We start from the raw sequence: 14,584 nt of genomic DNA, 5'->3' as shown, positions 1-14,584 counted from the left end.
AAATATTTATTGTGGTGAGCTCTTGAGATGTTTGAGGGACTTGATTATTTTCTTTCACTAGGAACCTGCAACAAATGAAAAGGTTAGCATTTAATTAACCTGCAGGAAATCTAGTCCAGATATAGGGCATAATGAGAAAAAGTCCATTTATTTTCAACATACACTTGCACAGTTCATGTTAACAAATGTAAAAAAAGTGCAATATGCATACAACTAACATGCAAGGCTAACAGTAAAATGTTACTTCCTTTTTAAATCACAAAATTGGACCTCCCTTGAAAAGAAAACTATACTATAAACCGAATATTTTTGTATGTGAATTTTGAACAGTTTGTTGGAGACATTATTCAACAATATTCCACATTTGTCTCTGGACACATCTGTAATATCATGCTCTTTCTTCTCTCAATAAGCATTACACATACAGTATTCACAATATGAAAGGCACTGAAGTACATCTTTACAAATGAAATATAAATATTTTTAAGTACTGTTTTCATTAAAAATAAATTATAGCATAGCTTCTAATGAAGAACTTAAAACATTCCTCACAATAACCTGTCCATGATAACTTAGTACATATATGAACTTATAAGAAAACAGTCAAGTTTCGCATGTGCAAGACAGTTAACTATTATATGCATGGACTAGAATGCCAATTTATGTCATCACATGACAATGAAAATTATGACTGAAAGTTAGAATCACATTCAAAGAGTTTCACATATTCTAAATGTCTCACTTTTAACCAGAAATGTGAATTGGTAGTACTTTCATCTTTTTAATTCCCCAAATTGTTTTTCTTAGATGAGAAAAGTTCTAGAAAGAAAGGAATTAAAAGAAAACAGGAATTCAAGTCACAGAGAAAAAAAAATTGGACAGAACATGTACTTAAGCGTATGAGGGCATTGGATATTTCCATTGTTTTGGTTAGATTAATGGGCAAATCAACTCTACAAAGGCAAAATTAAAACATTCTAAGGTTGAATACACAAGAGTTACAATGGAAGCTCTAACTGGAAATATTTAACAATTATATTTTTATTATCGCTACTGAATTGATTAAAAATCATGTTAATAGCCCTCCTTTTAATGGAAAAGTTGCTTGAAGGCTATATTACCTAAAGTACTTGTCACAGATTCTGGTCTTAAAGTAAGAAAGAAAAAACTCAAATGCCTCCTTGAATTCAATAGCTTAGGGACTGGCTTGCAAACAATAACAGCATTGCCCATACAAGTACTGCAGATAGCTATAGATGCTGCTGTCATACGCTGATAGTTTTTATATATAGGTTGGATTAATGTAGCTTATTTTCTTAGATCAAAGTCAGTAAACATGAATAGATCTGAAAAATAGATCTTTCTTAACTTTGTTTTTAAATAAAAAGAGCTAGTCACAAATTGCACAATTGTCACGATTTGAAGTGTGTATTTGAAAGTATACTGTCTTCATTACTTTAGCTTAAGGCAAGTATGGAAGAAAATATTTAGAGTAGGTCCAAAAAAAGAAGCATATCTCAATTTCTCATTGTCTGGACAGAAGGAATCATTGCCAAGCTTATAGCATGAGTTCCATTTTGACCTCTACATCAATGGAACTTGCAAGTAACAGCATAATGATGATTTATTGTCCCCCAAGGATAAAGAACATTTATTTTAAAAAAAGGTGCAAAAAATGTAAGATTTGGAGACAAGACACTGCAGCTATGAAACTGCTTCTTAATACATGTGATTTTCTAGTTCAGATTTCTGTTGGTTTGGAGAATGTAACAAATCATAGATTTTTGGGGTCTAGGCTTCAAGTAACATTCTAATTTCATGACCATCTTCCAAAATTCAATAGGTCTAACTGAACTTGTACTTTGAATTGACTTATTTAAAAACATCTTGGTCTGTTCAATGTTACAAAGTGTGAAATTTAATTTCAAAAGTGAAAATACAACTTCAAAAATTCTAGATTCAGTCTAAAAAGAACAAAATATTCAGCCTATTACTATACTTTCCAAAGTGGTTGTTTTTGAATAATTTTCTGAGCTGTTAGAGATCAGATAACAGATGAGAATTTTTGGTTTAAAGTTCTTGTGTTTAAAAGGAAGATTGGAATGTATTCTTTTTGCCAAGTCATCACATGTGTTATAGAGTAAGTTGTTAGTTCTCTTTCTCTCACATGCCTTTCCGGGCTTCCAGATAGGATGAATTCATACATTCTGTTCCTTAGAAGCCAAAGGACAAAGTTCATTGGCACTCCGAATATGGAATTGGCTTAGTCCAGATGAAGGAACAGAAGTAAAGTCTTCAAATTGCTGTGTAACCTCTGGATCGCTAATACTGTATTTTGTAGGAGAAAACATCTGGCAAGAGTGTTCAACTTGATTAGTGCGCTGAATATAAGGCAGAGTTTTATGTTCCAATATAGAACTGGAAGTCTCAATTGATTTTAGTGGCTCCATGATTGAAGTTTGTTCTGGTTGCATACCCATTTCCTCACAACGACTGCTTTTCCACTTCATTTTTTCAACAATATTAGGCAACAATAAACTCTCGTCCAATTTAATGTTACTTGAACCTATAAAAGTTTCAGCTTCTTTCTCCTTGGATGACAGATCCTCATTAGGCATGGTCAGGCTTGCAAGTTTGGCAATAGAATGAGATCGCTTCATTTCTGAACAAATGGTCAGTCCTGCCTGACGCATCCTGGCTTCGATTTCCTGTCTCCGTAGTTCAACCAAACCAGGTTGTCCTTGAATACTGTGAAGGCTATCACTGCTGGAGCTACGAGTCAAGCTTGAAGTTAAAGGAGACGGTATCAGTGTTGCACAGATTTGCTGCAAGCGATCCTTAGTGAGATATCCTGATCGATTTCTATTATTTATATAAGGTGTGGATGTTTTCTGGCATAAGCCATTCATAAAATTAAACTCATAATAGCTAGGCTCAGACAACACACTGTTCTCCATATCTTCGTAAGACTGTGTAAGATCCTGAATGTCTACCGTGGGCTCATGCACAGTCAAATCCAAGGAATCGCTGTCTGCAAATATGTTTTTCCTTTTTTCAAAGTTTTGGCTATTTGGAGATGTTAAAAACATTAGCCTTTCCAATTCTTTGGTGTGTTTTCTAACCAAGCCAGCCTTCTGTAGCTGAAGGATAGATTCTTGATGCTGCATCAAATAACTTTGGATTTTTGATTTTTCCATCTCTTTCTTTGGCTTAGCACTCATTTTTTCATTACTGCTGCTAGGAAAAACTACTAACTTATCTTTAATTGGTTGCCTACTAGATGGCAGAGAATGCGTACCATGAGACTGTTCCATAATTTCTGCCATATTATCCCATTCATTTCCTAAAGTTGCAGCATTACGTGTTAACTGACTTAAATTCTCTTCTGACTGATGCATTTTGAATTCTGGAAGCTGCAGCACTTGTTCATCGGCTTTAGAACCTAAAGGGACAAACCTAGTATTTGAATTGATTAAAGTTTTTTGATATTCATGGCTGCCCATACATGGGCTTACTACTGGCAACTGTTTCAAGTCTTGGCGTCTATCAGACAATGAAGTCACTGCATCAAGAACCAATACTTCAGTATGGAAATTACTGGTCACATTTTTGCAATTGTGATAAGCCACCATGGTTTTTCGATGCTGTTCTTCACAGTTTGTTCTTAAACCTACATCTGTTTCTGCAGTTTCATGCAAAAGTATTGTATCAGTTGTGTAAATGGCATCAATTTTATTAACAGGTTTTTCTGTCATTTCTGTTTCATTGGGAACCGAATAGAAAGCTTCAGTCATTTGAACATCTGAAGCTCCACTTGATAAATATCCCAAACCACTAGACTTAGTTCCTTGGCTTTCTTTATTGCAGGTACTACATATCTGTACCTGATACAAGTTTTTAGAACGATCCATAAATCGCTCACACATAATGTTACTTACTGAGTCTGAGCAGTCCAAAGCAAATTTATTAATAGGTTTGATACTGTTGGAGGTTTCAGTCGTAGTTAGATCCTGGAATAAATATGAAACATTGAATAGTTTAAAATGAAAATCACAGGTGAAAGGCAGCATGTTTAACAAAACTCAGGTTACATGAACACATTTAAAACAGCAGGTACAAAAATTATAGTGAAGTAGGTTCAATCCAAAATAAGTTTTTTTTGTTTAAAAAAGCAGCCTGCTGAAGACACGAGGCTGAATTTTCCCACTTTCTGTTAAAATATTCTGCCAAGTAAGATTCATACAGCCTGGACTTTTATGGCTTGCAGCAATTTTTCTCAACACAATGCTTCACTCTTCACCTCATTAATTATATAACTTGGCTTAATGGCTACATTCTCAATGAATCACAAGGCAGGAGAGGTGGAAGTGTTCACCACTGCCAGGACCTTTTTGCACTCATCCTTTGGTGTCATATTTAAAGGCCAGCTGTACTCCACTACAGGAACTGCCTGACAATTATCTTGAACACATGGCTCAGATAATGCCTGCTCTGTTTGAGAGACAGGCACCTGGAGGTGCTGGTGGATGGGGTGGAGAGGAGGACTGTCGATTTTTCTGCCACCTTACCCAGCTAGCCTGTTTTGCGATAGTGGTCTCAGGAACAGCCAGCAGGGCAGAAAGATATTAATGAACTTCTCCACTCTGTAAGGGTAAGTGCAACCACTTACGTGAACACTGCTAACTCACATTCACAGGGTTACTATTTACTTTAACTTTGCCACTGCATTCACAACCTGAAAACACCCGTGAAACCCTGACAACATCCTGACTTGGAACTACATTGTCTTCTTTCAGTCACTCGGTCAAAATCCTAGAATCTCTTTCCTAGCAGCACAATGGTGACTCTACACCACATGGACTGCAGCAGTTCAAGAAGGTAACTCACCAACACCTTCTCAAGAACAATTAGGGTTGCGCAATAAATGTTGGCTTAGCAAGCGATCCTGTGAATAAACAAATAAAACACCAACCGGAAAGATTGCATTGAGGAAATGAGAGGTTGGAGTGTACTAACATTGTCATTTTATTTTATTTTTATACTTACTTCATCCTCTTTCAAATAATTTCTTGTGGTGTTGTTGTTATTATTCACGTTGTCTTTACTGAGTTGACTTTCAACACTTGATGTTGAATCTGGCTCTAGCATACCCTTTAGATTTGCAATGGCCTCTGCATCATTTTCTGTATTAGGTCCATTTACCATGAAGTGGTCACCTTGATCATGCATATCCAAATTCATTGTGTTTTCATTTTCCTCTTCTGGCTCCTCCACTGCTGTTGAGATTTTGAGTGTATTTCCTTGTTGGCCGAGCAGTCTGCTTTTATTGTCATAACTATCCTGAAGCTGAGATGATGCAAGCATCCTGGTATCATGGGCACTATCTTCCGTGCACCTGAAATCTTCATTATCAATCTGAATTTCATTCTTTTCTACATTGTCAACTTGAACTGACAATTGTTCTAGCTCTTTCTGCTGCCTGTTGTAGGCACTGTCTGTAACAGGCTCTGACAAACACCTGAAGTAGTAATTGAAATTAACTGGCTCAATTTCATCCTTATTAGTCACTGCTACATTCAGAGATGTTTCAGCATCATTATATTTCTGTTCCTCACATGTATGCTGAATTACTGCTTTACATCTGTTCAAGTCGTGCGGAGTAGATGCTTTACTGCTCTGCAACATTGGATCCCTCACAGTCTCTTGTAAGCCACTCTCAGAGTTGCGCCTCCACAAGATATTATGTCGGTGTTTACTGTTTTAAAAACAAAGAGAGAAGGTTTTACCCACAGGATCAAGAATAGTAAAATATTGCTAAGTGATCTAATGAAAGCAAAAGAAAGATCTTGCATTTCTGCAGTACCTTTCATAACTCAAGTTGTTCCAAAGAACTTTTGAAATTAGGAAACACGGTAGCCACTTCACATGCAACAAAGTTTCACATACGTCATTGAGATAATGATCAGATAATAAGTATTAGTGATGTAGGCTAAGAGATAAATAATGGCTCCAAAACTGATCTTGTCCTTCTTTAAAGTGCTATTGGATCTTTCATATTCAACTCATCCAAAAGGTAGAAACTCCAACAGTGCAACACTCCCTCAATGTCATAACCTGGACAACTTGTTCAAATGGTTGAGCTAAGACTTGAATCCACAAACCTCCATCTCAGAAGCAAGAGTCTGTCACAAAGGAAAAAACATGGAAGATCATTGCCACACAGGTTTCATGTTGCCAGGATAGGAGAAAATCTTGTATATTTTAAATAACACTGACTCGCATGCTGGAGAGACCCAAAAATTTAAAAATAAGGCCAACGCACAAAATACAAAAGCAAAATACTTTCAGATGCTTGAAATCTGAAATAAAAATGAAAAATGCCAAACAAACACAGGTAGTCTGAGAGCATTTATAGAGAAAAAGAGTTAGTGTTTGGAGTCCAGTATGACTAAAGAAAATGTCCAGTACTTCCTGTTTTTATTCTAAACCCCTTGTGTTACACTGCAAGGTTCTCAATGTTTTAAAAATCAACTAATGGAAAAGTTCTAAAAACAATAAATGGTATTTTGATAAGGAGAAAGATTTAATGATAACTGTTCTTTTATTACTGAGCTCTGTATTCAAATTCAGCCCACATTGATGGGATGAAAGAATTTGGGTAAATTCAGTTTGGTCAGTTCCATCATAATTCCTAGTGGGAATGAGTTTATAGCATAGGTTTTCATGACATGGCAATGCTTAATGTTTGTTACTTGTTGGATGATGTGGTTATGTAAATACTGGACCCATGGAATAAGAGGTGCTCTTCTGAATTTGGGGCTGAGGCAGAATGTTGGAGCAAAGTAGAAGTAACTTTGATCTGCATCATAAATCTGATGCCCAAAATAACAATGGCATGGAATATCAAGGAAAGATGGCTGAATTCTCATTGCTGAAAATGATCATAGCTTGTTCCACATGCAAAAAAAGTGTCCGATGTTGACCAAGACAGAAAATGTTCCAATCCCCAGCAATAACATGGGGTGAAATTGCTCTGTCCATTTTAAAATGAAATCCAGATGCACTGACAATTAAGTACAAATATTAAAACAAAATAGTGTAACGTTCTTTTTAAGAATCATAGGTATCCAGAAAGCCTTCTTCCATTATTTTTTTAAATAACAAGCTTTATTATTCACTTACTCGTGGCTAACAAGATAGTAGATTGGTCTTTTATTCTTCAGCAATTTCTTTGTTTGTATGCACTGCAGAGAAAAACAATGCATTTTTGCAACTTTATAACTGAACTCTAGACTGTAGCTGCATCTGGCCAGCTCAAAACTACTTAGACATCACCACAATTATCCAGATGTTATTCTTCAAAACTAACCAATGCTAATTCAACATTTCTGTCAAGGAAGGAAAAAAACAAAAATCTATTAATAGTCCACCCTACATTAGAAGTTTTTTTGCAGATAGTTATTGACTGAACTGTCTTTGCTTAATCCTGTTATGGACCAGGCCAGGCCCCCTCAAAACATTTCAAGAAAGTAGCCCAGACCTTAACTTTGCTAGTTGTTTTAAGCAGGTGCAACGCAGATATTCCAGGAGGGATAATGTTGGTCAAATCACCTGGTTTTACACAACAGAATTTATTTACAAGATTACTGAATGAAACACAAACAAAAGAGAACAGGATACACAACTATCCGAAAAACAAACAGCTCATACCAACTTAATGTTGCTGTTCCAAATACTTGCAACAATTCCCCCTAAACACCCCTGGGCACAAAAGGTAAAATCAAACAGTCTTACAGGAGAGATGTCAGAGAGAGAGGGAGATAGCAGAGAGAGAGAGAGAGAGAGAGAGATTAAAGCTTTTTCCTCAGGCAGTATCTATTAGCTATAATCAAACTGGCCCTAAAGCCCTTCAAACTTTGACTTTTCAGAGTCAGTATCTTCTAAGAGCTCTCTGAAAAAAAGCCAAGGACAACATAACCTTGTTAAAGGAACAGCATTGTCACAACTCATTCAAAAATCTTTAGGCTGAGCATCATCAACTTCATGTAACCTGCTATTTCATTTCCAAAGAATCGCAAGTCTAGTTTAATTTAATAATACTGGAAATCTGTAATTGAAAAAAATTCTGGCTACATCTATGGAGAGAGAAACACAAATATTCCTTCAGAACCATCTGCCAGACCTACTGCGATTTCCAATGTTTTCTGTTTTATTAAGATTAAGTAGAATAGATTTTTTGATGTTGACAGTTTGAATCCACTGAGGAACAAATGCAGTAAGACCACTGTGATGAAGGTGCAATTTTATTAAAATCTACTGATGGTTTATAGATATTGCTAGCTAGGCCAGCATTCTTGCCTAATTTTAATTGCCCTGGAGAAGACAGTGGTGGTTTGCTGTCATGAGCAACTACAGTCTTGGTGCTGTTAGGAAATTCACAAGGCTGTTAAGAAGGGACTTCCAGAATTGTGACCTACTGACAATTAAGGAACTGCAATATTATTCCAAGTGAAGATGGCATGGGACTTGGAAGGGTACGCGGAGTTGGTGGCAATCCAATTTATCTGCTGCCCTTGCCCTTCTGGGTGGTACAGATCATAGGTTTGGAAACTGCTGTTGAATGAAGCTAAGTTAATTGCTGCAATGCATTTTAGAGATAGCACATTGCTGCACCGGTGATGAAGGGGAGTAAAGCTGAAGATAGTTGGGGGGGGGGGGGGCAAGCAAGTAGACTGATTTGCCTTGGATGGTGTTAAGCTTCTCAAGTCTGTTGGAGCTGCATCCCTCCAGGCAAGTGGAGATTATTCCATTACACTCCTGACTTGCGCCTTGTCAGTAGTAAAGTAGCAATGGGGACAAAGGAGGTAAGCTACTTACCGTGGAATTCTTAGCCTTTGACCTGCTCTTGTAGCCATTTATATGGCTGGTCCAGTTTAGTTCCTGGTCAATCGCAACTACCAGAATTTTGATGACAGGGATTCAGCAACAGCAATGCTATTGAACATCAAGATGTTTAGATTCTCTGGCACTTTTGTGGTGCAAATATTATTTTGCTTCTTATCAGCACAAACATGGATGATGCCCAGGTCTTGCTGCAAGTGAACATGAACCGAGGAGTCACAAATGGTGCTGAACATTGTGCAATTATCAGCAAACATACCCATTTCTGATCTTCTTATGGAGGACAATCACTCTCGGTTCACTTCTGGAATTCAGCTTTCACTTGGACCATGGCTGTAATTAAATCAGGAGATGAGAAGCCTTGATGGAAGCAAAATTGTGTGCCAGTGAACAAGCCATTCCTTTGCAAGTACCACTTGACAGTCCTGCCAAAGACACTTTCCAATACTTTGCTGATAATCAAGAGCAGACTAATACATCAGCAATTGGCTGTGTTGGATTTGTGCTGCTTTATGTGGTCAGAGTAAAACTGGGCAATTTTTCAAGTTGTCAGGTAGATGCCAATGTTGCAGCTGCAGTGAAACAGTTTAGCTGGGAATTGGTTGGCTTGGAGCACATCTTTTGTACTAGTTAGGGCTCACAGCAGTGTCTTTAGCCATTTCTTAATATTATGCAGAGTGAAACAAATTGGCTGAAGATTGGCATCTGTTATTTTGCTGATCTTAGGAGATGGCTCAGCCACTTTTCATTTCTGTTTGAATACAGAAACAAACACTTGAGCATTGTCTTTTGCACTGGTATGCTGGATTACCCCATTGTTGAGGAAGTGGATATTTATGGAGTCTCCACCTCCTGTTATTTGTTTAGTTATCCACTTTCATTCACAACTGGCAGGATGGCAAACCTCAGATCTGTCTCTCCATATGCAATATCACAGGAGATCCATCAGCATTGACTTTGTGGGTGTACCTAAACAAAATAGTCTACAGCAGTTCAAGAAGGCATTCACTGCATTCTCAAGGACATCTAGCGATGGGCAATACATGCAGGCCCAAACAGTGTTATACCACTTTCCATGAATGAATAAATTAAAGTATAGCTTTGATTTTATTGATGAAGATAATTTTTTTCTAACTAACAAGTTAGTTGCGTCTTTTTTGATGTGAACATATTTGAACAATGGATGCTGATAAATGCAAGGAAACCAGTTAGAAGTTACTGAACCCACAAGGGATTTGCATGCAAAGTTGAAATTATGTCACTGCTGGATAAATAGGAGTTGACTGAATATTCTTTGGTAAGGCTTAAAAATGGCCCAGTCTTCAGAATATTAGTGTAGACTCTGTCTCTCAACTATTAACTATTCAAAAATTGTTGATGGGAATCCAGGGTTGCTTCCTTTTATCACATTTCAAAGGCTACAGGCAACATAACAGTGAGGATTAGGCAAAATAAAGCTTAACAAAACTGAGATGGAAAATGCAGTGGATCAAAATACGATGAACAATGTGTTGGGACTTCTATCAAAATTGGGCCATCATGGGATTCCTGCAAGAAAAAATCTCATTTGATGAATTCCAGCAGCTAATTTAAGATTCTTACTGTAAACGTTTACTAACAATACATATGTATCCAGCATTATTATATTTCAATAAATACAATTATACCATTTACAACTATAAGTGGTCAAATATCATCTTTAACAAAAAAATTACTTCAGATGCTACATGGGTACCTGAGCAAATATTTAAATTTTAAGACTTAGCAACGAAGATAAAAAAACAAAGATTGAGACAAGTTAATCTAAATTCCATAACCTTTTTTCAGGCTTCTGATCTCATGAATATTCCTGGGTTTACTGCAGGAACATAAAGCTCTGCTCAGTTAAAAGTCATTGAACATTGCATAAATTAACCAGCCCTCCAAGTACTCTAAATAAAGCAGTGAACTTTGATACCTGGAATTCAGATATACTAAGATTATTCCTGCAATCATAATGTTCCTCCACACTGATAAATTATTTTGGATTTATTTGCCTTTCATCTCAATCTTTGTGTAGGGCAACAGGGCAGTTCAGAATTCACTTCTGACTGCGGTGAAACACCTTAAGACTTAATATTTACCTAGCATCTAATATGCCTTCATATTCTGCCAACTGCCTCATGAACCCTGCATTTGGTTGTGCAACACTCCGTTTCTCCTTCACATATTTGTAGGCTTCCTCGAGTGACCATCTATATTCTTTCATTGCATATGCGATGACTGTTGATGCAGACCGGCTAATGCCCATTTTGCAATGTACCAGACACTTGGAATGATCTTTCCTGTTTGTGGAGAAAGATTAGAAAGCTAAAACAGTCATAAAATTACTATTTCTGAAAAGCTACAGAAATCTTAAAATGGAAGCCATTGTACAGAAACCGTCAAATAGAAAAATACCAAATGAAGCATTAAATGATCACTAATTTATTCTGAAGGCTGGTTCCAATAAGAATTCAGTTCATGATTATCTTGCTTAAATCTTTAGGCTATTACTCCACATTCAAAGAGAAAAATTAACATTAGAATATAAAGATATCCAAAACTAGAAAATTCCACTCAAAGACCACTTTAGATGTGCTTCTGAAGTTTTCCAATTTACTCAGGTAGTACAAATCCAGAGTTAAAACCTCCTAAAAGAGAAGCCAAGGAAATTTGTTCCTGACTTTAAAGGCAAGTACAAACTGGATATTTGCATTCGTCCTTAATGGCTGCATTTCACAAAATGTCAAGTAAACTGAGCCACAGTATTCTCTAAACAAAAATAAAAACCAAAGAACTGAGGATGCTGGAAATCAGAAACAAAAATAGAATTGTTGGAAAAACACATCAGGTCTGGCAGCATCTGTGGAGAGAAAGCAGAGTTAATGTCTCAGGTCCAGTGACCATTCTTCAGAACATGTTTTTTCTAGCAATTTCTGTTTTTGTCACAGTCTTCTCTCTTAGGTAGGCTGTATCTATACGACTGTATTAGAGTCAAAGAGTGGTACAGCATGAAAACAGGCCCTTCAGCTCAACTCGATGTCGACCAGATATCCTAAATGAATCTAATCCCATTTGCCAGCATTTAACCCATATCCTTCTAAACCCTTCCTGTTCATATATCCATCCAGATGCCTTTTCAATGTTGTAATTGTACCAATACCTCTAGCAACTCATTCCAAACATGCATCACTGTCTGCCTGAAAAAGTTGACTTTAGGTGCCTTTTAAATGTTTCCCCTCTCACCTTAAACCTACGTTCTCTAGTTTTGGACTCCCCTCCCTGGGAAAAAAGACCTTTGCTATTGTAATGAAGATGTGGGTGTAATTTAAGAGAGTTAAAAGCACCAAATGTACTCAAAAAAGGTAACAATGTAACACTGAGTCGAACAACTCGATTAGGTTGGGCTTGGAGACAAACAAATTCGAATTCGGCCAATCAGTTCAAATTCTACCCAAAACATAATTCAAACTGGATTGGAGTTTGATGAGTATATTGACAATCTTGAGGGCCAATGACACAATCCGATGCTCTGGAGTATAAGACCAGGGAAAAGTGAACAGTTCAGAGGAGAACTGCCACGACCTAGCATGTAAACAGACTGCCTGTAAAATAGCTCTCTTATAAAAGGCACCTTTTCGATCAATAACCTGTAAAGCAGAAACTCCTAACCTGAAAAAAAGACACAGGAAGATCTGAAGACAAGAACCGAAGCTGTCTGGTTTTGAGATAAGAAGTGTTGTTTTATAAATCTTAATTGGGTGCTTTATCAGACTAGTATTATAAAAGGGAAGGTAAAATTATAAATAGTGGTTTGATAATTATTCTCTGTTATACTTTAAGAAATAAAGTTGTTAATTTTTACTTTAAATACTTCTTGGCCACTCGATTTTTACAGATTACTGCACAGGATAAATCTTTTGTGTTGCTGGTTTTAAATTTAGCAGGAGAGTTTACCCTGTGTTGGAACACCATTCACCATATTCATTCCCCTCACAATTTTATAAGCTTTTATATGGTCATCCCTCAGCCTCTGACGCTCCAAGAAAAATAAGCCCAGCCTATTCGGCCTCTCCCTGTAACTCAACACTCTAAACCTGGCAACATTCCTATGAATCTTTTTTGAATTTTTTCAAGTTTAATAACATCTTTCAAATAGCAGAGAGTCAAGAATTGAATGTAGTATGCCAAAAGTGGCCTAACAAATGTCCTATACAACAGCAACATAACAACCCAACTCCGATACTCAATGCGTTGACCAATAAAGGCAAAGGTACCAAATGTGTCTTCACCATCCTGTCTACCTGTGACTCGACTTTCAAGGAACTATGAACCTGTACCGCAAGGTCTCTTTGTTCACCGACATTCACCAGGGCGCTACCATTAAGTGCATACATCCCGTCCTGATTTGCCTTACCAAAATGGAACAAATCACATTTATCTAAATTAAACTCCATCTGCCAATCCGCCACCCATCTGATCAAGGTCTCATTGTACTTTGAGGTAATCTTCTTCACTGTCCACTACATCAGCAATTTTGGTGTCATCTGCAGACTTACTAACCATACCTCCTATATTCACATCCAAATCATTTATATAAATGACAAAAAGTAGTGGACACAGCACCAATCCTTGCGGCACACTGTCGGTCACGGGCCTCCAGTCCAAAAAGCAACCCTTCACTATCAGCTTCTGTCTCCTACCTTCAAGCAAGTTTGTAACCAAATGGCTAGTTCTCCCTGTATTCCATGTGATCTAATCTTGTTAACCAGGCTACCATGTGGAACCTTGGCAGACTCTTTACTGCAGTCCATATAGACATCTATTGCTCTGCCTTCAATCTTCTTCGTCACCGCTTCAAAGAAATTCAGTCAAGTTAGTGAGACGATTTCCCATTTACAAAGCCATGCTGACTATCCCTAATCAGTCCCTGCCTTTCCAAATACATTCAAATCCTGTTCCTCAGAATCCTCTCCAACAAATGACCCACTACTGTCAGGCTCAAAGGTCTATAGTTACCCGGTTTTTCCTTACCACCTTTCTTAAAAAGTAGCACCATGTTAGCCAATGTCCAGTCTTCTGGCTATTGAGGATATAAATATCTCACCATTGGGCCCAGCAATCACTTCCCTATCTTCCAACAAAGTTCTGGGATACACCTGATCAGGTGCTGGGGGTTTATCCACCTTTATGCACCTCCTTCTCTGTAATATGGGGTCTTTTCAAGACATCACTATTTATTTTTCCAAGTTCTCTAACTTGCACATCCTTTCCACAGTAAATACTGATGCAAAATACTCAATTAGTATCTCAGCCATCCCCTGAGGTTCCACACACAGATGGCCTTGTTGATTTTTAAGAAGCCCTACTCTCTCCCTTGTTATCTTTTGTCCTTAATGTATTTGTAGAATCGCTTTGGATTCTCCTTAACTCTGTTTGCCAAAGCTATCTCATGTCCCCTTTTCGCCCTCCTCAATATACTCTTACTGCCATTATATTCATCGATCCCCACTGTCTATATCTGGATTTTGCTCCTTGTTTTTAAACCAGGGCCTCAATTTCTCTCATCATCCAGCATTCCTGACACCTCCCAGGCTTGCCCTCCACAATAACAGGAAGATAATGTCTCTGGACTTTCTTTATATAATTTTTAAAAGTCTCC

General features: G+C 37.4%; 1 protein-coding gene across 5 annotated transcripts in view; it reads right to left on the bottom strand.

Annotated features, from left to right (window-relative positions):
• Positions 1 to 129: 129 nt before the first annotated feature.
• LOC122562571 (protein phosphatase Slingshot homolog 1-like) overlaps positions 130 to 14,584 on the bottom strand; it is a 119,995-nt gene continuing 105,540 nt past the window's right edge. For all 5 annotated transcript variants that reach the window (XM_043715522.1, XM_043715524.1, XM_043715523.1 and 2 more), the window contains 3 exons: positions 11,025 to 11,225; positions 5,047 to 5,755; positions 130 to 4,010 (listed from right to left, as the gene is read on the bottom strand). In XM_043715522.1, the coding sequence (XP_043571457.1) occupies positions 2,199 to 4,010; positions 5,047 to 5,755; positions 11,025 to 11,225 (2,722 nt within the window). In that variant the 3' untranslated portion in view covers positions 130 to 2,198. The remainder of the gene's footprint in view (positions 4,011 to 5,046; positions 5,756 to 11,024; positions 11,226 to 14,584) is intronic.

This window comes from Chiloscyllium plagiosum, chromosome 25 (genome assembly GCF_004010195.1).
Source record: "Chiloscyllium plagiosum isolate BGI_BamShark_2017 chromosome 25, ASM401019v2, whole genome shotgun sequence".
NCBI lineage: Eukaryota > Metazoa > Chordata > Chondrichthyes > Orectolobiformes > Hemiscylliidae > Chiloscyllium > Chiloscyllium plagiosum.
This window is presented reverse-complemented; position numbering and strand designations above follow the sequence as displayed.